The sequence below is a fragment of the Podarcis filfolensis genome (genome assembly GCF_964270895.1).
Source record: "Podarcis filfolensis genome assembly, chromosome: 6".
Classification (NCBI taxonomy): Eukaryota; Metazoa; Chordata; class Lepidosauria; order Squamata; family Lacertidae; genus Podarcis; species Podarcis filfolensis.
Window position 1 is genome coordinate 55,942,368 of NC_139609.1, and position 19,917 is coordinate 55,962,284.

The 19,917-nt window shown below is 44.2% G+C and overlaps 1 protein-coding gene across 2 annotated transcripts in view; it reads left to right on the forward strand.

Moving 5' to 3' along the window:
* The window catches only part of DEF6 (DEF6 guanine nucleotide exchange factor), a 45,773-nt gene extending 27,886 nt beyond the window's left edge, over positions 1-17,887 (forward strand). For both annotated transcript variants that reach the window (XM_083618023.1, XM_083618022.1), the window contains 9 exons: positions 707-892; positions 4,886-5,113; positions 6,269-6,415; positions 8,476-8,584; positions 9,809-10,107; positions 11,496-11,662; positions 14,360-14,558; positions 16,145-16,235; positions 16,941-17,887. In XM_083618023.1, the coding sequence (XP_083474149.1) occupies positions 707-892; positions 4,886-5,113; positions 6,269-6,415; positions 8,476-8,584; positions 9,809-10,107; positions 11,496-11,662; positions 14,360-14,558; positions 16,145-16,235; positions 16,941-17,146 (1,632 nt within the window). In that variant the 3' untranslated portion in view covers positions 17,147-17,887. The remainder of the gene's footprint in view (positions 1-706; positions 893-4,885; positions 5,114-6,268; positions 6,416-8,475; positions 8,585-9,808; positions 10,108-11,495; positions 11,663-14,359; positions 14,559-16,144; positions 16,236-16,940) is intronic.
* The last annotated feature ends 2,030 nt before the right edge of the window (positions 17,888-19,917 follow it).

Sequence of the window (19,917 nt, forward strand, 5' to 3'; positions counted from 1 at the left end):
AGATGCTAAATATGTATATGTACTCCACTGCCAAATATTAAACCATAGGAGAGTAACCTCTGGTCTGAAAGCCATATATATCGCACAACTGAATTTGAGTGGGTGGGGGGAGCCCAGAGCGAGAGAAGGAAGGTGTCAGAGGAAAAAATGGGGAGTGAGCTAAAACAGATGTAGCAATGGAAGGGGGAGGGGGAAAAGCCCTTTCTAAATGATCAGTTCAGACCTCTGGAAAGAGCGACCTGTCTTTCCACTGACAGTCTGTTGGATAGAAAGGAAGAGGTGAAGGGGGGTGTGAGAGAGAAAAGGCTGTAACATAAAGAGAGAGAAATAAGAGGGTGCCTCTGGCCCTACCCATTGCTGGCTTTGCCCCTAATCATTGCCAGCATGCATCACCTGACTGGACACCTGAGAGCCAGTGTGGTGTAGTAGTTAGAGTGACCTCCTGTTGCTCTGTTCCAGCTTCTGCCAACCTAGCAGTTTCAAAGCATACCAGTGCAAGTAGATAAATAGGTACCACTGTGGTGGGAAGGTAAATGGCATTTCCATGTGCTCTGGTACTCGTCACCCCACTCAACCAGTCACTTGATGAGGCCACTGTAATTCTGTTGATGCAGCCTAGAATAGCATTAGGTTTGTTGGTTTGCTGCTGCTGCATCACACTGTTTGCTCCAGAACACTAGAGCTATCACTTACGTTTTGTTTGCAGGTAGAAGAAGGTGCTTTTGTCAAGGAGAGTTTTGATGAGCTTTGCTGGACCTTGACAGCAAAGAAGAATTACAAGCCAAACCGGAATGGGAATAGCGTTGTATCCCATGAAGATGCTTTCAAACTTTGGTGTCTCTTTAACTTCTTATCCGAAGACAAGTACCCTCTTGTTATGGTTCCTGACGAGGTATGATTGCTTTTAAGTAATACTATTTTTTGTTTTGTAGTGCTTTTGATAAGGGATGAGTCACACTATGTTTATTTTGCATCGTTAGGGCTTAGCCATGTGATTATAATCATTGTCTGAAGTGCAATTATATACATGTCTGAGTCTAGCTATCATAGATTTCTGTATACAGGCCTGCAGATCCAAACTATGCTGCTTCTTGCATCATCTGATCGCTGCTCAAGATTCCACCCTGTGTGGCCAAGGGATGAATATGGTGAACAAGAAGACGCCCTTTTCTACATGTTAACATCTTGCATGTCCCTATGCAATCTGTGAGAGTTGCTGTTTTATAGCCCCTGTTTTAGTCGTGCTTACAAATCTCCTGCACAATATATGATCTGTTATACAGTGGTACCTCGGGTTACATACGCTTCAGGTTACATACGCTTCAGGTTACAGACTCCGCTAACCCAGAAATAGTACCTCGGGTTAAGAACTTTGCTTCAGGATGAGAACAGAAATTGTGCTCCGGCGGTGTGGCAGCAGCAGGAGGCCCCATTAGCTAAAGTGGTGCTTCAGGTTAAGAACAGTTTCAGGTTAAGAACGGACCTCCGGAACGAATTAAGTACTTAACCCGAGGTACCACTGTACTCATGCCGATTCCTCTATAGAGAGTTCTACCCCATTCATACTTTCGAGTGGTATTGTATTTTGATGCACCCAAAAACAAGCGTTCTTGTATCTGGAACATAGGAAGCTGCCTTATACAGAGTCAAATCATTGGAGCATCAATATTGTCCACTGACTGCCAATGATTCCCCCAGATTTTGGGTGTGAGTGTCCTGGCCCTCACTGCTAGATGTAGAACTGGAACTGCAGACTCTGGTCTCTGCCAAAGGCTTTACTGCAAAAGTCAAAACAGTGTATGGACCAGGCTCAGGTTATAAGGCGCCACAGAGATACATAGGCATGGCCAGGCACAAGCTAAGATGTTGACCCACAAGCAACATGCCCCCTGCATCTTTCTTATAAAAGGATGGGGCAGGCATAGCAGTTAGTGCAAGCAGCCAAAGTCTCAGGGCTAGGCAAATGAACATGCACTCCTCCAAGTTAGGCGTGGGAGGTCTACTTGTGTTAGAGCTGGCATCTCCTTGTTCTTGGAAGCACTGTCAGTGTGTGCTCAGCATCAGATTTATACTCTGTTGCCTCCTTAAAAGCAGGAGGCTCTGCGCTGACAGGAGGAAGCACCTGAATAGCAATATCATATCTCATTGGGGTTGAATTCTCCTCTGTTAAGCCACCTGGCCCCTCCCCTGGATCAGAGTTTCCCAGCTCCCCTTCCCCTCCCTGATGTTGGACACCTGACAAGGATTCCCTGGAATTTCTCCTGTCCCACTGGGACCCTCCTCAGAGTCATCTAACTGCAGCTCCCTGATCTCCTCCTTCTGCTTCTCAGGATCCAACCAGCCCTCCATGACAGCTCCATGGGGCTCCAGCTGGTACTTACCAGCCCTAGTCCTGGATATAGCAGGGACTGAACTTGGGACCTTCTGCCTGGAAATGATGTGCTCTACCACTGATCTATGGCCCTTCCCAAAGTGCTGTATTTCACTTCTGTTTCTCAGTGTCCCGATAGCAATTTTAATCTGCTTCCCGTACATCCATGCTTCTCCTAAAACTGCAGGTGCTTTGGGTTTCATAAATGCTGAATTTGCACAGTAGCACTCATACATGCAATCACACCTGATACATTTTCTTTATTTTTCCACACACACAAATGGGTAGCCTGGAGATGGCCTCAGGCAGGGTAGGGGGGGAAAGATTTTTTGGGGGTGGGGGAATAAGATTCTGTGAGGTGGTTGGATTCTGGGTTAACACTGTGGCCGTGTTTAGCTTCTGCTGGGAGGAGACTAGCCAACATATGGACAAGGCATCTACATGAATGCATGCAAAAGGGTAGTGCCACAGACTCAACATTAAAAAACAACAACCCCAAACCAAACAAGCCAGCTTGGAGGCGGAGAGAAGCAACGGCCAGGAAATGGGATAGCGTGTGACTTTCATTTAGGCCAGTCAGGCAGAAACATGCATGTCTAATTAATGTCATCCGTCCTTTACAGTGAGAGCGTAAACCCAGTTCATGTGTGCAATGAGAGGATGCAGGCTGCTCCTCATGCTGCTTTCTGTTGTAGACTGAAAAACTGCAGCTCTGGACACACCCATTCTTAAAACACGTTGAGATATGAATCTGGAACATGTTGGCTCCACCCAAAGGGTTAATTGCAATAAAGAAATGCTGTTCAGTCTAGCAGAGCCAGTAATAACAGCAATAATCTCTAAATTCCACAAGACATGTTGTTGGAGGGAAGGAGATTTCCTTTGCTCCTTAGTACAGAGGCAAAATCTCAGTCAGGTGGTTTGTAAATCTAAAGACCAGAAACTAAACCCCGACTCACATTGGTCCCAAAGCCAATAAAGACCTAGCCAGAAAATAATCTCATATAGTTTCCAGGAGTTTCCACTGCATCTAGCTCATCAGCTGATGTCAGGTGCGATGACAGCCATCAAGCTTTTCTCTCCCCTGTGTCTGACACTCTTGCTCCATCCCCCTTATAGTTCAGCAGAAAAGGCCCTGTGTGCACATGCAGTCATCAGCTACGCTTCCTGTTTCCTACCAAGGCATTTCCTGTTCAGGTCTTGAAAAAGCATGCTGTCTTTCTAACTCCACCAACAGTGGAGCTGAGCATCCGCTAGCGTGCATTTGTTTTTAAAGAATTTGGTGGTTTTGTGTAAGAATCCACAATGGATGAGGATTTTTAATTTTTAAATCTAGCATTGGCATCTGGCTTCTGAGTAAATAGTCAAAATAAACAATAAATCCTAGGAGATGCTGCAAACTTCTGTGCATCTATACAGAAGTATATCCCATTGAGTTCCGTGGGACTTCATACCTAGGGAAGTGACTACGAGATTTCAGCCTTCAGGTTTATTTAGACACCTTTTCATACCACAGGTAGTGGCAGCTGTGGCTAATAACTATGGGGACTAGTAGAGTGGAATGCAGGAAGGCCAAAGTAGACAAAGCCAATGACAGGCAAAACCAACTAATTTTACTTTTGTTTCTGTCCATTTCCCTGTTGGAATGCAGGTAATGGAAAACTCAGTGGGAATAAACACATTATTGTGCCTGTTTTGGTGGCAGCAGTGGCAGCAAAGAAGCAATACTTCTCTGCCATTCTGCAATTGGGACATTGTTTAGCAGAGCTTTTCTGAGTCGTTCAGAGTTTACTCCAGCTTGGCCTGCAGGTGGATGTACATGTGCCCTTGTAAGCGCCATATAATATGTTTGCAAAACACTTCAAGCATAAAGTTTTTTGCATTTGGTATAACTTGGGTACCACAAATGCTGCATTCAGTTGAATGAATCCAGAACTCTGGTTCTTTTTAGAGGGAGGATTTTCAGTTACTGTGGCCTTGTGACACAGACATGGTGCTCGGGGGGGGGGGGTCGCTGAGGATACTCATGTTGACTCGGTGCTTGCTTTCTCTGATTGATGACATCAAGCAGAAGAGGATTGATTTGTGGAGTCCATTAAGTAATAAATGCCTTTTTGTGAGAGGGAGTAGTCCCAGTCAACTTGAAAGAGGTTGCTTGAGTCCGCTGCCAACGGAAAGGAGATCATTTGCTCATTGAAATCTGCAGTCCTAAATATACCTTCTGGGAATAAGTTCCATTGAACTGAATGATGCTTCTAAATAAGTGGACTTTGAATCTTTCCCCTGGAGAATTTTAATGGAGAATATGTCACTATATATCGTTGCCATGTGGAACCACAGTTAGAATTCTTGAAGCAAAAACTGACTTGAAGCAATAAGAGTCTATGGAGTGAAATTCCACAGCACAAGAAGGAATTGTATGTGATCCCAAGGGGGAATTCAAACTACACCTGATACCTAGAAGTAGAGAACATGGTTAGTTCCTTCTGTGCTGACTTCCCCTGCTTGTTCCAGGTGGAATACCTCCTGAAGAAGATCTGCACAGCCATGAGCATTGAGCTCAACTCTGGGGAGTTAGAGGACTTCTTTTCTCAAGAGGCTCAACAGCAGAGTGGTTTGACAGTCTGGCAGTTTCTTGACTTGGTAAACTCGGGCCGGTTCCTACGAGGAATTGAGCGTGAGGCTATTAGCATGGCTGTTGAAGAAGTCTACCAGGAGATCATTGGAGATGTGCTCAAACAGGTAAAGAGCTGTCCTTGATTAGGAAATCCTTTGCTTGGGTTTGTGGAACTACCTATGAACAGGAAATAATCCTGTAACACGGGGACCCAGCACAGCTTTCTTCCTCGCTAATAAAGTCTGTATTGGCCTGATGGGGACTGCATCTACTGCACATTCTAGTTACCTTTTTGGACAATGATAACAAGAGCATTAAAGGGGTGGGAAATGATCTAATTTGTGGTATTTGAAGTGAGAGGAGCAGTAGAACAAGGTAAAGGGGGGGGGGAGCAACCATCTGGGAAGAGACCAGAGAACCTACACTGATGTTTATTTGTCTTTTCCTATAGAATGGTAACTGCATATGCTAAGGATAATCGGGTAGGCAACTTTTAGGCTTGTATGCATGTTCCATTTTCCTTCTGGGTTCTGCACAACCAAGATGTAGTTGCTGTATCTACCAGCTAGCATGGGATTTTGCATGCCAGTCCTTTGGAAGATTTCCCACACTTTGCTAATCCTGATCAGTCCTGATCAGCCAATCAGCCTGTAAGGAATCACAATACCCTTTTGGCCTGTGAGCTGTCAAAAGTGCCAAATCAGCATGCCTGATAGTGGGAAATTCTGGAAGCATGCTGAGTGTACAGCATTGAGGATATGCCAGCAGCCAATGAGGAAATAGGACACTGTGCTAAGTCCACTGCACAAAGAGGAAGAAAACAAGTCAGCATTCCTGACACCCACAAGCCACATGGTCCTGTTTGTAATAGTTCAGATGGCAGATCAAGCTCAAGGTTCATTAAGGTTGATATCTAGCTCATTCAAAGGAAAGGCTCAAGTAGAAAGCCTCCTGCTAGTTGGTGGCACTTGTTTATTCCACATCAGAAGTAAATTGGCCATGTGGGAAGTTGCCACATAGATGCAACCTCATATAAAGCTAGTGATAAGGTATACCTTTCAGAATATACAATATGCATGTATACACTTACATATACCTGTGTAAGATAAGCTGGAGATCAGTTGACACAATCCATGTTCTAAATTTGCCAGTTTCTTTGGCTCCTTTGTGACACAAATCTGTGCTATGGCTGTAATATAGGTGGAGTCTTGCAAAGATCTTTGGTACAGAGATCTTTGTTTACTCACTCTCTGTTTCTCTGTCCCTTTGGTTGGGAGCAGGGCTATCTATGGAAGAAAGGTCATCTGAGAAGGAACTGGTCTGAACGATGGTTCACCCTAAAGCCCAGTGATCTCTCTTACTATGTGAGTGAGGAACGGAAGGAGAAAAAGGGGAGCATTTCTTTGGACAGAAACTCTTGTGTGGAGGTAATTGGACATACTCTGAAACAAAAGGAACATGATAGGCAGATGCAGTCCTCTCATGAGGCAGCTGGTGACAGTGTGTGGCTTCTCCTCTCCCTCTTCAGCCAATAAGAGTCCAAGATGGTCAATGACAAGTCCAAAATAATTCATAATGCATATTATAAAACACTAAAACAAGCAGTAAACCATAACTATTAACCGTAACATGAGGCAGCAGCTTGAAACATACAGCAGGTTTAAGCAATTACATATATTAAAAATGCCTGGGGGGGAGTAAATGTTTTTGCCTGGTGCCAATCAAATTGTAATGTAGGTGGCAGGCATAAGAAGAGGGTTCTGTAACCTGGCATCACCAGCAGGAAAAAGTAAAGCCCTCTCCATTACTGTTTTATTCTGTGTTTCTGATATGGAAGGCACTTTGAGAAGAGCCTCAGCAGAAGATCTCAAAACAAAGGGTGTTATCCAAGATGATCAAGGGTCAGGAAACCAGGCCTTAAGAGGAATGGTTGAGGGAATTGGGTATGTTTAGCCTGGAGAAGCAATGATTGAGAGGTGTTATGATAGCTGTCTTCAAATATCTGAAGGGCTATCACATGGAGGATGGAGTAAGCTTGTTTTCTCCTGCTCTGGAGGATAGGACTCAAACCAATGGCTTCAAGTTATAAGAAAGGAGATTCCAACGAAACAGCAGAAATAACTTTCTGACAACACGAGCTGTTCAACAGTGGAACAAACTCCCACAAGAGGTGGTGGACTCTCCTTCCTTGGGGGCTGTTAGGTAGAGGTTGGAAGACCACCTGTCTTGTATGATCTAGTATGAGATTCCTGCATTGCAGGTGGCTGGACTAAATCACCCTCGGGGTCCTTTCCAACTCTATGATTCTGTGATCTCCACTTACGCAGCAGAACGTCCTCTTCTCCCCGTGTGCCTCCTGCGCCCTCCCCATATCTGCTCCGGAGGCTTGGGGGATACCCCAGGACGTATTTAATGGGTGTGAGGCAAGTGGAAGGTTCCACTGAACAGCCAGAAGTCCTTGGTCTGGTGGAAGCACTTGAATGAGCACTGTCCATACTGAGAAGGCCTTCCCCCAACTGTTTAAGACCTTCCCCCAAAAGGAGAAAGAAGAAGGAAATGACTACGGTATATTGCTGACAGCCAAGTATGGGGAAAACAAAGTAGAATCAGTAGTGCCATCATGGCACAAAGTCCAGGTCCTAACTTGACAAAATGAATACGAGAGCCTCCAAATGCAGCAGGACTTGTTTATCACACTTTGACATGAATTTTAGTGCACATTAATGTCTAAAAATGTGTCTCCCCCACATAAGTCCATTAAGACCATTGGGCAGTATCCAGTGAAATCAAGGACTTATGGCTGCACAATTGAACTTCCTCTCCTCTCTGCACCCCCTAAATATGTTCTTGGTCCCCCCAACCCTCCATAGCAGATTTGGGGAGGGTGTTTGGGGAGAGGACATTCTGTTGCATGAATAAAAATCCTTGTGCAGATGGAGCTATTTTGTTGGATACCACCCAGAGTCTAAAATTACCTATTGCACCACTGAGAGGAATTGAGGAGACAAGCCATGCTGTGCCTGTTAATAGTGAGGACAGGGGACGGACGGACTGGATCCAGTCCAGAACTGGCCCACCCTCCATGGCCCACTTTTGACAGGTGGGGAAGGCCTCCATACCTATCAGTTGCCTGAAGTCAGGTGACTCTTCCTTTGCAGCCCCAGCTCATACTGTATGGGAAGAAGATTTGCAGCCATGGATTGAAGTCAAGCCAAGGCTGTAAAGATAGTTGCTGAAAGTAGGGCTTGCAATCAGCACTGGGTGTAAATTCAGTGCTGACTGTTAGCTCCACTTTCAGCAAGGACTGGAAGTCAGCAGGGTTGCAGCGTCTCCCAGGCTGGGTTGCAGAGCCTTGATGGGGATGTTGTTTTGTGGTTGGGAAAGGCAGGGGTGGCCATCCTTGGCTTGAGGCATTTCAAGCCTTGGCAGTGTTCTAGGTGGGCTTGTGGCTGAAGGGAGATGTCAACTTTTCCTCCTTTATTCAAAGATCTTGCCCGACAAGGATGGGAAACGGTGTATGTTCTGTGTGAAAACACCTTCTCGGACGTATGAAATGAGCGCCTCGGATACCAGGCAAAGGCAGGAGTGGACGCTTGGTGAGTACTGTGGCTCTTTTCTCCTACACCTTTGGAGATTTGCTGAAATTAAGATATGAATCTGAAAGTAGCAAGAGCCTCTGGCCCTTTAGGTAGCCTTCATTCATGGATTGACTTTCTCCCCGTATGACTTGAACTGCCCAAGCTAAAGTAACTCAGATGGCCAACATTTTTTGAAAACATAAAAACACATGATTCTGGATTGAAAGCCAGTCTTGTGTAACTATTTGGGATTTCAGTGCAGATTATTTTAATATTGTCTTCTGCGAGAATCTTGGGCTCCTAGTAGTAGCTAAATAATATTGAGTGTTAGAAATAGGAGACAAGATAATATGGAACCACAAGGTCTTGCCAGTCTGACACTTCTGTGTGTGTGTGTGTGTGTGTGTGTGTATAGAGTTCTTCGTTTGCATACCACAAAACTTTTATGAATTTGCAGTATGAAAAGGAAATTTGGTTTTGCTTCCTGTTGAATAGCATCAGACAAGAAAGCAGATATCCCAAAACTCTCGGGGTCATGGGAGCTGAATGTTGCAACTCTTCCTTATTTCATTTCTCTAACGTATTTTTATGTTGCTCATCATCGAAATCAGTTGTAGGGAAGTTTAAAAAAAATTAGAAGTGCAATTCATGAAAACAATGAAAATGATTAATCAGACAAGCAGATAATGGAACAGTTCAATGAGGTAAAAATGCCTGGGCAGCTAAGGAGGCTTATGTTTATGCTACGTTGCTTCCAGGTGAGCCTCCTTGGAGAGGATGTCCCCATGACAGGGGTGCTAAATCCCCTCTCTTTCTTTACCTGCCTCACTTTTGAAAAGGGTGAGGCTTTAGAGAAGAGCCTCACAGGAGATGGTCTAAGGCATTGGTGGGCCACATCCCTTTGAGGTAACCTTCCAGGGGCTACATGCCAGTGGTGGGTGGAGCCAGAGGCAAAAGTGGGAGGAGCAATTAATGTAAATCTTACCTTTGTGCACTAGGCTTTGTTTCTACATGCACTCACCTCTCCTCCATCCATGGGAGCAAGAGACATTATCACAATTCAAGGTCACATTCCAGCCAGGCAAAACCAAGAAGTTATGAAGCAGGGCCAGTAGAGGACCTGAGTTTCCCTGACCTTAAGGGATAGAGAAGTGGTTGTGAGTCAAGTGGCTCTTTATAGTTGCTAGCCAAGGCAGCCCCTATGTCCCCTTCTGACATCTCTGGCCCTTCCTCCCCCGGCAGCCATCCAGATGGCAATCCGCCTCCAGGCCGAGGGCAAGAAGTCTCTGCACAAGGACTTGAAGCAGAAGCGGCGGGAGCAGCGGGAGCAGCGGGAGCGGAAGAAGGCCGCCAAGGAGGAGGAGATGCAGCGCCTGAAGCAGCTGCAGGAGGAGAAGGAGCGCAAGCTGCAGGAGCTGGAGCTGCTGAAGGAGGCCCAGCGCCAAGCTGAGCTCTTGCTCCACGAGGAGGAGGAGCGGCGCCAGCAGCAGCATGAGGAAATGCAGAGGACGCTGGAGATACAGTTGCAGGAAGCTGAGAAGGTGGGTTCAAGGAGAAGGGCGAGGGGGCTCCCACATCCACAACCTGCCTGGTAGACCAGGTCAGCCAACAAAGATACAAATCCCTCCTTGGCATCTTTGGTGGGTCAGTCAGCTTGCCAACAATACCCAGGAGGGATTAGGAATGCCGTGGAATTTTTAGGGGCTTGTTCAGTGCTCTAGCTTGTGCAATAGGTCTCCTTGGGACCTTCAGCCTAGACTGGCTGGGCAAGGAAGCTGGATGAGGAGGGAGCATATCCTTTTGAGAAGCATGAAGTGATGGAAGGCCTGCTTTCTCTTGGCTTAAGATTAGCAGCTCACACGCCTAAGCACTGCACTATGGTTTTGCTGTGTGGTGCTATCCAGATGTTCCAAGTAGTGCAGAATACAGTGGCTATACACTACTGATGGAGGTGCAAGACCAACAGAATGTGACATCTCTGCAAAAATATCTGCATTGGCTGCCCATGTGCTACTCTGCCAGGTTCAGGGTTCTTGTAATAATATGCAAAACTCCTGAAGCCAAGCTGGTGCCAAATGTATTGCTCTGCTTTACTGTGGTCCACATCAGCAAGGCCGAGAGGGGGGTCTTGTGTGGGCAGCCCAGGACCTCCATACACGCTGCCTAGACTTGTGCCCCGGGGAGATCACCAGAGGCACACTCCATTGTCTGTCAAGACAGACGGATGCCAATAACAAGCTTATATAGTTGTTAACTGCTGATATTAATCGAACAGCTTGTTATAAATAGGGGCCTGCTGTATACTAGAAACTGTAATGTCACCTTTTTTTTCATGGCATGCAGATTACTTATTATTTGTTGCATAATTGTGGCACATCTAATGCAAGCAAGCAAGCAAGCTGTAAAATGAGGCAACATGCATCAAGTATTACTCAGGCTCTGTGCAACAAAGAACTGTGTCCGAAAAATATTTTTCTTGCTTCAAGTGGAATTCTGTGCAGTCACTACCCAGCTTCAGAGTGACAGCCATATTCCATGGTGCAAAACATCCAGCTCAGCATTGTTATATTCATCATGGCATCATTTAATAGCCACCAAGGCAAATAGGCAGAAATCTCCTATAGGGGAGGTCATGGACCTCTCTTAACATTCCAATAAGTGTTACCTCCCCCCACCCCACCCCCACAAAAAAGAATTCCAATCTGAGGCCCACAACCCACTGGGCCACTCAGTTTTGCTTCTTTCTACGCTGCTAATTATTGCATGCCTGTCTTTGTATATCCACAAATCTGTACTGGAAATGACAAAAGCCATACCACAGTCTGCACCAACGGCTGAGTTGTAGGCTTCGTTTAGGTAGCTGATTCTGCCCCCTGCTGTTGGGCTGTGTACTCTACATACTAACCGCATGGTATTATTATACCTGCAGGCTCGTGCTAACATGCAGGCTGAGATGGTACTGAAGGAGGCAGAGGCAGAACGTCAGCGCAAGCGCATCACAGAACTGGAGGAGATGCAGCAACGACTCCAAGATGCTCTGCACCAGGAGGTTAAAGCTCGTCAGGATGAAGAGGCCGTGAGATATGCACAGGCCCGGTATGGATAATAAATGCTCAGCTTCCTTCAACTAGCTCTGGATATAATGTCCTTTGACATAATTGTGAGATCCCTCAATGATGGTGGACTCATGTACTCCCTTGCCATCTACCCCTCTGGAAGAACTGGGAGCAATTCCAGGGCTGAGGCTTGCAGTTTGCTGTAACTATAATTTTGCAGGACACTACTATTTATGAGTGTAATTTTTCCAAGAAAAACTGTTATGTACTGAGTTGAATAGGATCCAAACTGCAGCAGTCTGATTGGTCCTAGAACAATAGGATCCAAAAGGCAGCAGTCTGATTGGTCCTAGAACAATGGGATTCAGAATGCAGCAGTCTGATTGGTCCTAGAACAATGCAGCAGTATGATTGGTTGGCAGGAACCACCCAATCATGCTCCAGATAGAAGTGAATCCACAACTTGATTGGCTTACAGTAGAATTCCGGAATTAGCCAATCATGTGCAGCCCATTGTGTAAATAATGTATATAAAGCAGATACTTTGAGGGCACATTCATTCATTCATTCCTCCTCACCACTATGAGCTGAATAAAGAGCATGAAATCACTTTGCGACTCTGAGTATATTTCAAAAACTGAAGCCCCTTCAGGTGTTTTCATTTCACTTTATACACCTCTTACTGGGGGGAATCTGGAATTGGTATAGCTGATCTGTGCTAGTATCAACACAAATGTCCTCTACTGCACCATTTGCTTTATATTATATTATATTATTAATTATATTATATTCCCATGCCATCAATGTATGTATACTTTACAAAGTATAAGACAATGGTTCCTGCACCAAGGAGCCTACAACAGAGGACGAGAAAGGAAATGGAGGCAGGGGTAAACAGAGAGGATATGCATCTATTTCAGCTGCATGTACTTTGGCTGAATTGCAGTGGGGTATAGATGAAGAAAACGTATTAATAGAAAAGAGAGTTTTGAGGAGGGGTTTGAAGGAAGAGGGGTGACATGGCATCTCTGAAGTCTTCTAGGAGGCAGTTAGCTGAAAGTGAAAAGAAGATTAAGAGAAACAGTGGAGTATTTTGAGGGAGCAGGAAACCGTCAGACAACAGGGTGGAGGTGCAAAGGTCATGGACAGGGACACATCAGAATAAGAGCAGAGAGATAAAATGGAGATTGGGCCTTGGAGGACTCTAAAAGAAAGGGCAGGGGATTTGTGCTGGATCTGGGAACAGACAGAAGGCAGCGTAGGGATTTAAAGGGGGGCGTTGCATTGTCAGAGTGACAACAGAAGTGAATGAGTTTGACGACACAGTTCTGAATAGAGGTCAAGGTGAGACAGTGGAAAACTACACGAGAGGATTGCACCAGGGCATTTGCTAAGGGGGTAGAGAGGAAGTTCCAGTAGTTGATGGTGGACCGAATCTTGAGATCAAAAGAAAAAGGAGAGACATAGGTAAAGCCCCAGGCTTTGCAGAGATTTGAGATGGGACAAAACATTTCCCAGAAAACTCTTTCCCCAATATCTTCACCGTGTCCTAAGCAAGGATTCCCAGAATGGAGGCAGTTGCACACACTTCTTGCAAATCATACTGTTTTCCTTCACAGTTACATGGACTCTCCCTTTGTGCACTGGAACTGACCAGAGGCTTAAACAAGAAAATTTCTCATAGGCAGGGTTGGTGCTATAATTAGGCCAACTAGGCAGCTGCCTAGGGCACTGACCTCAGAAATGCACCGTACTGACCTTTGAGGGGCACAGATTGGTTTTTATTCTAACCTATACCTTTCTGATAATATATGACTTTTAGATTTTGAAAACAGTTTTTCAGAAATCAAACTTACAAGAACTTACATACACTCAGCAGTGTTGCAAAAGAGACATACGGCTTGGCAACTATATCCATTGAACATGCCCAAGTATCAGCACTTGACCTGAAGGAATTGGTGACAGCATTTGCAAAGAAAAAGGCGTGCAAAGTGAGATTTTGATGTGCCTAAAACCAAAACTTTTAAGAGACTTAAATTTTAACATCGCAGATGACAATAATATTCAAAATGATTTGTGTGCTAAACCATTTTCTTGTTTATTTGAGAAGGAAATTCAAAAACTGTTATATTACTTATTCTAGCAATTCAAAGTAAATTTAGCAGTTTCAAGCCTTGGGCTTTTCATTTTTTTCTACAAGACATCTGTTTTTGAAAATTGAAGTTATTTTTTTATTTTTTATTTTGCTGGGGAGTGGAAGTAGTTAGCCTGGCCTACAGGGCAACAAAATAACTCCAAGACACCTAAGGACACCAATGCATTTGTTCTTACCGTTTACTCTGTGGACTAAAAATCCCACCGTGAACTCCCAAGGATGTTGACCATCCTGTCAACAGAGTATACCCACTAGTCTCATGACTAGTTTCCAAAACTGAGGGGTAGATCTCTTCATGCTGCTGAACCAGTTGGAGCATTCTGAAGTGCCTTATGTTAGAAAAGGTATGATCTAGTGAACTGATACCGCTTGGAAAACTCCACTTATTAATAGGCAATCACTGCCACCTCAACTTGCCTGCATTTACATGGTACCACAAGGGTAAGAGGTATAAGGGAAGCACATTTGTTCAGCTAAAGAAAATGCTGGAAAGACACATGCCAAGGTATGATGATGATGACAACCACCACCAGCATTGCTCATAGAGTGAAATGTAACTGACATCTTTTGCAATTTTGTTAGGTTGCTGAATGAAGAGGAGGAGAAATTGAAGCAGCTGATGAAGCTGAAGGAGGAGCAGGAGGAGTACATCATCAGAACCCAGCATGAAAAGCTGATCCTCAAGCAAGAGATGGAAAACAAGAGCAAGTTTCTGGAAGAGGCCCAACAGCAGCTGGAAGAAGTGAGAGTCAATAGAGAAAGGGTGGACCAGGATGTCATGGTGAGTGATGGAGCTGTCTCTGCTTCCCATTCTCTCTAGGAGAGTGTTACCGCCACAGAAACATCTTACTTAGCCACTGTCTATCCCACCTCCCCATAAGTAGCTCAAGATGGCAAGGTACAAACTACATGCTTAAAACAGTAACTGATTATAGCATTTGCATGGTGCAAAACTGGATTGTGCAATTCAAAAAGGGCTCAAGTTGCCTCTTTATGTAGTCTCCTTCCCAAAGCAAGACAATCTCTTCCCTGCTTCTTCCACACACAGACACACTTATTTACTGTTAGATCAAACTATCAAATCTGGGCCAAAGTAAATCACTAGCAGAAAACAGGTATGGTACACCTGTGAGAGAGAGCTCCAGAGATTTAGTTCCAGATGATGTACGCCCTGTGAAATGCATCCCAGTACCTGTGGTGCCTTAAAAAGGAGACACTGTACTTGTACTCCCTTGGACCAAGTTGGTGGACTCTACTTCATTGGAGATTTTTAAGCAGAGGTTGGGTGTCATGGATGTTTTAGTTGTGATTACCCTCCGAATCCCTTCCAATTCTTCAATTCTGTTTCTATGAAGCTAGCAGTTTTTATAGTTATCAGCACTTCTCTGAAAATATTAGGTGATCAAATCTGCAGTCATATAGCAACTTAAAAAACAACAACCACAAAGCAACTTACTGTGATTTATCATAAATTTCCTACCTGTTGCCTTTTGAGAGAGATTTTGGAATGAAAGATTATTCCTAAGTGCACTTAGCGTAATGTTGGGATAATTGCACTTAAAGTACAGGATAGTAACCAGATTTTGTATGAACAGTCTCCCTAGAAGGGTCCTTCTCCTGGTTTTGTGCTGTCTTTACTGTATGCTTTGCTAATTATGTTAGAATGTTTGGGCTAGCAATGAAGAACATGGGAACTGCACTGTGTCCCATCAGTGCAAGGATTTCCTCTGGTGCAATGTAACCAGCACCACCACCACAATAATTTATTTATTATTACTTATACCCCGCCCATCTGGCTGGGCCTCCCCAGCCACTCTGGGCGGCTTCCAACAGAATATTAAAAATGTGATAAAAACATCAAACATTAAAAACTTCCCTAAACAGGGCTGCCTTCAGATGTCTTCTAAACATCAAATAGTTGTTTATTTCCTTGATGGGAGTACGTTCCACAGGGTGGGCACCACTACCGAGAAGGCCCTCTACCTGGTTCCCTGTAACCTCACTTCTTGCAGTGAGGGAACCGCCAGAAGGCCCTTGGCGTTGGACCTCAAAGTCCGGGCAGAATGATAAATCTGTTCTAGGGGTTCCCCCAACTCTCTGGAGCAGATTTGGGAGGGTGTGGGATGCACATGGGGAGAGGACAGTGGCAAAGTCCTGTTGCACAAGTTGAATTCCTTGCACTGACAGGATGCGGTAGTTGAATACCAGCCAGAGTTTTTATTGTAATTTGTACTTTATATTTTATCGCTTCTTTAGACTGCCCTGAGAACTTGGTTGGATGGGTTGTATATGAAGATAAGTATATACATTATTGTTAATTTGTGATGTTGCCTGATTGATTAGTGCTTTTTTCCTGTTTCATTGCAGTTGGCCCAGCGGAAGCTTCAACAGGCCAGCACCAATGTAAAGCATTGGAATGTTCAGATGAATCGACTGATGCACCCCATTGCACCAGGAGGTAAGTGACCGCATAAAGTATTTGCATTTGGAGCAAATACACAGCTAAATCTGATAACTGCAGCCAATTGACCCACTGCTTCAAACTTGCACACAGCTGTATCTGGTAGTTGTTTGCTTACCAGGGAATAATCTTGCATTGCAGAAAGTAATATCGGCAATTCTTTTTGATCTTCCTCTTAACTGTGCACAGAGGTCAGATCCCTCCAGGGTTTATGAGCCATGTTGTTGTTCTAAAGATCCTTTGTGCTCTTATACAAATAAAAATGTCCTTGTTTGGAACATTCTGCCTTGTTTGTTTGTTCAGTGGTACCTCGGAACTCAAACGTAATCCATTCCGGAAAAACGTTCATGTTCCAAAAAGTTCGAGTTCCGAGGTGTGGCTTCCGATTGGCTGACAGCTAGGTTTTTTCACAGCAGAAGCCGCATCAGACATTCGTTTTTCTAGGAACATTCGAAAACCGGAGCACTTACTTCTGAGCCGAAACGTTCGAGAACGGAGCCATCGAGTTCCGAGCTGCCACTGTATCCTGTTCTGTTATTTACTGTGACTGCTAGGTTCCTCTGGAGACTAGCAGATTTAATTTGAACGCACACATTCTTGCATGCGAATTCTTGAAGGTGCTTTGTTGCAACGATAGTGATGAGCTTATGCATGGCAATACTCTATTGTTGCTTCTAAGTGCTTTTGTTCATCTCTTTCTAGAGAAACGTACAGTGGTGAGTGGAGGGTTCCCTGGTTTCAATCCCGCACTCCTGTCCAGGAGAGATTCCTCCCTCAAACTAAAGCAGAATCTGGAAAAGAAGAAATCTGATGCTATGAAGAATGGAAGCAAGGAAAACTTAAATGGGGAGATGGAGAAGCAGCTGCAGGCACCTGATAAAGATAATCCTAGCTCAGAAACCCTCTGAGTAGCTGCAGAAGCCAGGCCAACCCACTTGTTGAAATTTTGGGGCCGGGACGTAAACATCATGATAGTTTAACAGTAACTATAGTATATACATATGAGCACTGGACAGATGTAAAGATTGTATAGGGAAGTATGATAAGAATTCTACTTTGTTAAGCCATGGGCTATGCTGGCAACTTGCTTAATATGCAAAAGCAGCACCTGATGTATATAAAATGGACAAACCAGAAGTTTCCTTATCCAAAATGCAGGAGTATGGTTTTTTGGGATTACAGTTCCCTCGAAGGTACACTTTATTTGGCCTTTGCAGAAGATGAAAGATCCTCATCACACTCTCATACTGGCATGAGGAATTTCAAACTGCTGTTGTTGCTGATAACTGCTGTAATGTGCCAAGATGTCTCATTCTTTTAAAAACATTTTTTTAAATGGTAAAATATATATTGTGCTCCATTGTGGTTTGCAATATGTTGTTATAAACAGTCTGGGTCCTGCTTCTTTGGGACAATATTGGTTAATTTTCCACGTCTTTAATTAATTATTATTATTTGGCAGCTGAAGATACAGATATGGCCCAAGTTTATATAATGAATTCTGAAAATGTTATGTTTCTAACTTTTGAAACCAATGTGCAAGCCTTGTCAAAGAGTTGTTGAGAACAAACAAGTTGATGCTCAGTTTCCCTGAATCGCTGTGCAATGTAGAGTATGAGTTTTAAATGAAATTTCTTTGTTTTTTGTTATCAAGCAAGCATTGTGAAAGATATATAGAGGGGGAAGGGCACTGGAGGAACTAGCACAGTTCTTTCGGGGGGGGGGTGCTGTGAGTTGTGTCATTCTGATTATGTTACAGGAATACGGCTGGTGTCCTAAGGAGAGTCTCTTATAAAACCAGCTGTAAATAGAATTTCCTGGTGCACAGCTACGGGAAGGAAATGGAGAGGGGGAGAGAAGGGCTTGTGGAAGACGCAGAGGGAGAGTGAAGGAGAATGATACTGTGCTCCAGGGCAGCAAAAAATAATTCTAACTGAAAAACAGTAGTATTTTCAAAAGTGATCAAAGTGGGGGACTGAGTTTTCTCCATAACATGACATAGGGCTCATCCAGTCTTCCGCTTGTGGTGCCACTTTCCCCTGGGAGAACCCGATCTTTACTGCTGAATCAGAGGAAATGCCAATCAAGTTTTCTGTGGATTGACATTTGCTCTGATTCAGCGCTAACGAGCAGGTTTCCCTGGGGAAAGCAGCGGGGCAAACAAAACCGCTCTGCCCCATGCTCAGAAAGCAAGTGGCAAGTGGGAAACTGCTCAGATTCCTGTTTTTCTAGATGTGGGAGAAGTGGAAGTGTTAACCTAACCATAGAAACAAGTCCCACTGGATGCAGTGAGACTCTGCACTAAGTGCGCTTAGGCTGGCAGTCTAGGAGTCTGAAAGTTAACAATAGTTTCTCAGTTTCAAATGGTAAAAGAGAGCCACTGTAGCCTGCGGTATGCCCCCTCAATTCTTTTGTCCCATTTATCATCCATGACAAACAAGTTTTGCAGGGTTTTGAAGCACTATGAAAAGTTAGTAAAACCTGTTTGGCCACGGGTGGTAGCATGCCTACAACATGAGCAGTGATGGTTCTGACATATCTCATTCAACCCTTTGGGAAACGGCTGCCAGGGTCTGGTCTCAATAAAAACAATCTATAATCTTTTCTACCAGTAGACAAATCAATATTGGGGAGAGGAATTCTAGCCTAGCCTCCTTCTCCCTGATAAGCTAGTTTTAGGTGTGCATAGATTGCCCCCCACCACAACCCCAGCAGCATTGATTCATGCTATTTCCCAACTGTAGTGGGAATGGGCAGGTGTTTGTTTTTTTATGTCTACTGATTGTGTAAACTAGCTCATACATACATGTTAATAAGGCATGAACAAGCAAAATGCACATACTGGGAGGTATTCGGCTGAGTTTTACTCAGCATAGAACCATTGAAATTAATGAAATTTATTAATATCATGAAATTTTATTGCTTAAAAACAAAACATCAGCAATCCCAGACCAGAGCCAAAGTGTAAGTAAATGTGTGATTAATTAATGATGAAACAAATAATCCTTCCTGAAATCAATGACTAAGTTAGATCCATTAATTTCAGTTGTCTCCTCTGGTTAAAACTTTGTTAAGTACCACTCACTGCCCTTGATACACAGTTTCTCAAATCTCTCCTACTGCTGTAGTATGAATTCATGAGGATGTGAATTTACTCAGAAGGCGATAGCAGTTAGAGCTGTATTCATCCTAGGTGAACGTACCGTCACCACAATGATTTCTTCCTACACAGTGAAGTGTTCTCCCGTTTCTTTCCTTTGTGCACCCCCAGCAGTTCCTCCAACCCTCCAGAGCATATTTGAAGATGGCTCAAGGAGAGGATGGGGAAAATATCACTGTGCTGGCACTTTCCCTTCAACTGGTGCAAGAATTTCTTTGACTATCACCCTTATCTTTGGCAGAACTTACAAAGTGGTGTGTGTGTGTATAAGAGAGACAGCAGGGGGGCGGGGGGCTACAATCAGTCATTTTTTCTTCATAGCAGGTGATAAAACTGCAAACTGACAGCTAGTTCATGGGATTTAGCTATGTCCATATAGAGCAGGATTGTCTGCTCTGACTGGTAGCATCTCTCCAGAGTCCCAAGCCTTTCCCATCACCTTCTACTACTTGGTCCCTTTTTCTTTTCTATGTTTACAAGAGTTGCCAGGGCTTGAATCAGGGACATTAAGCACTTCAT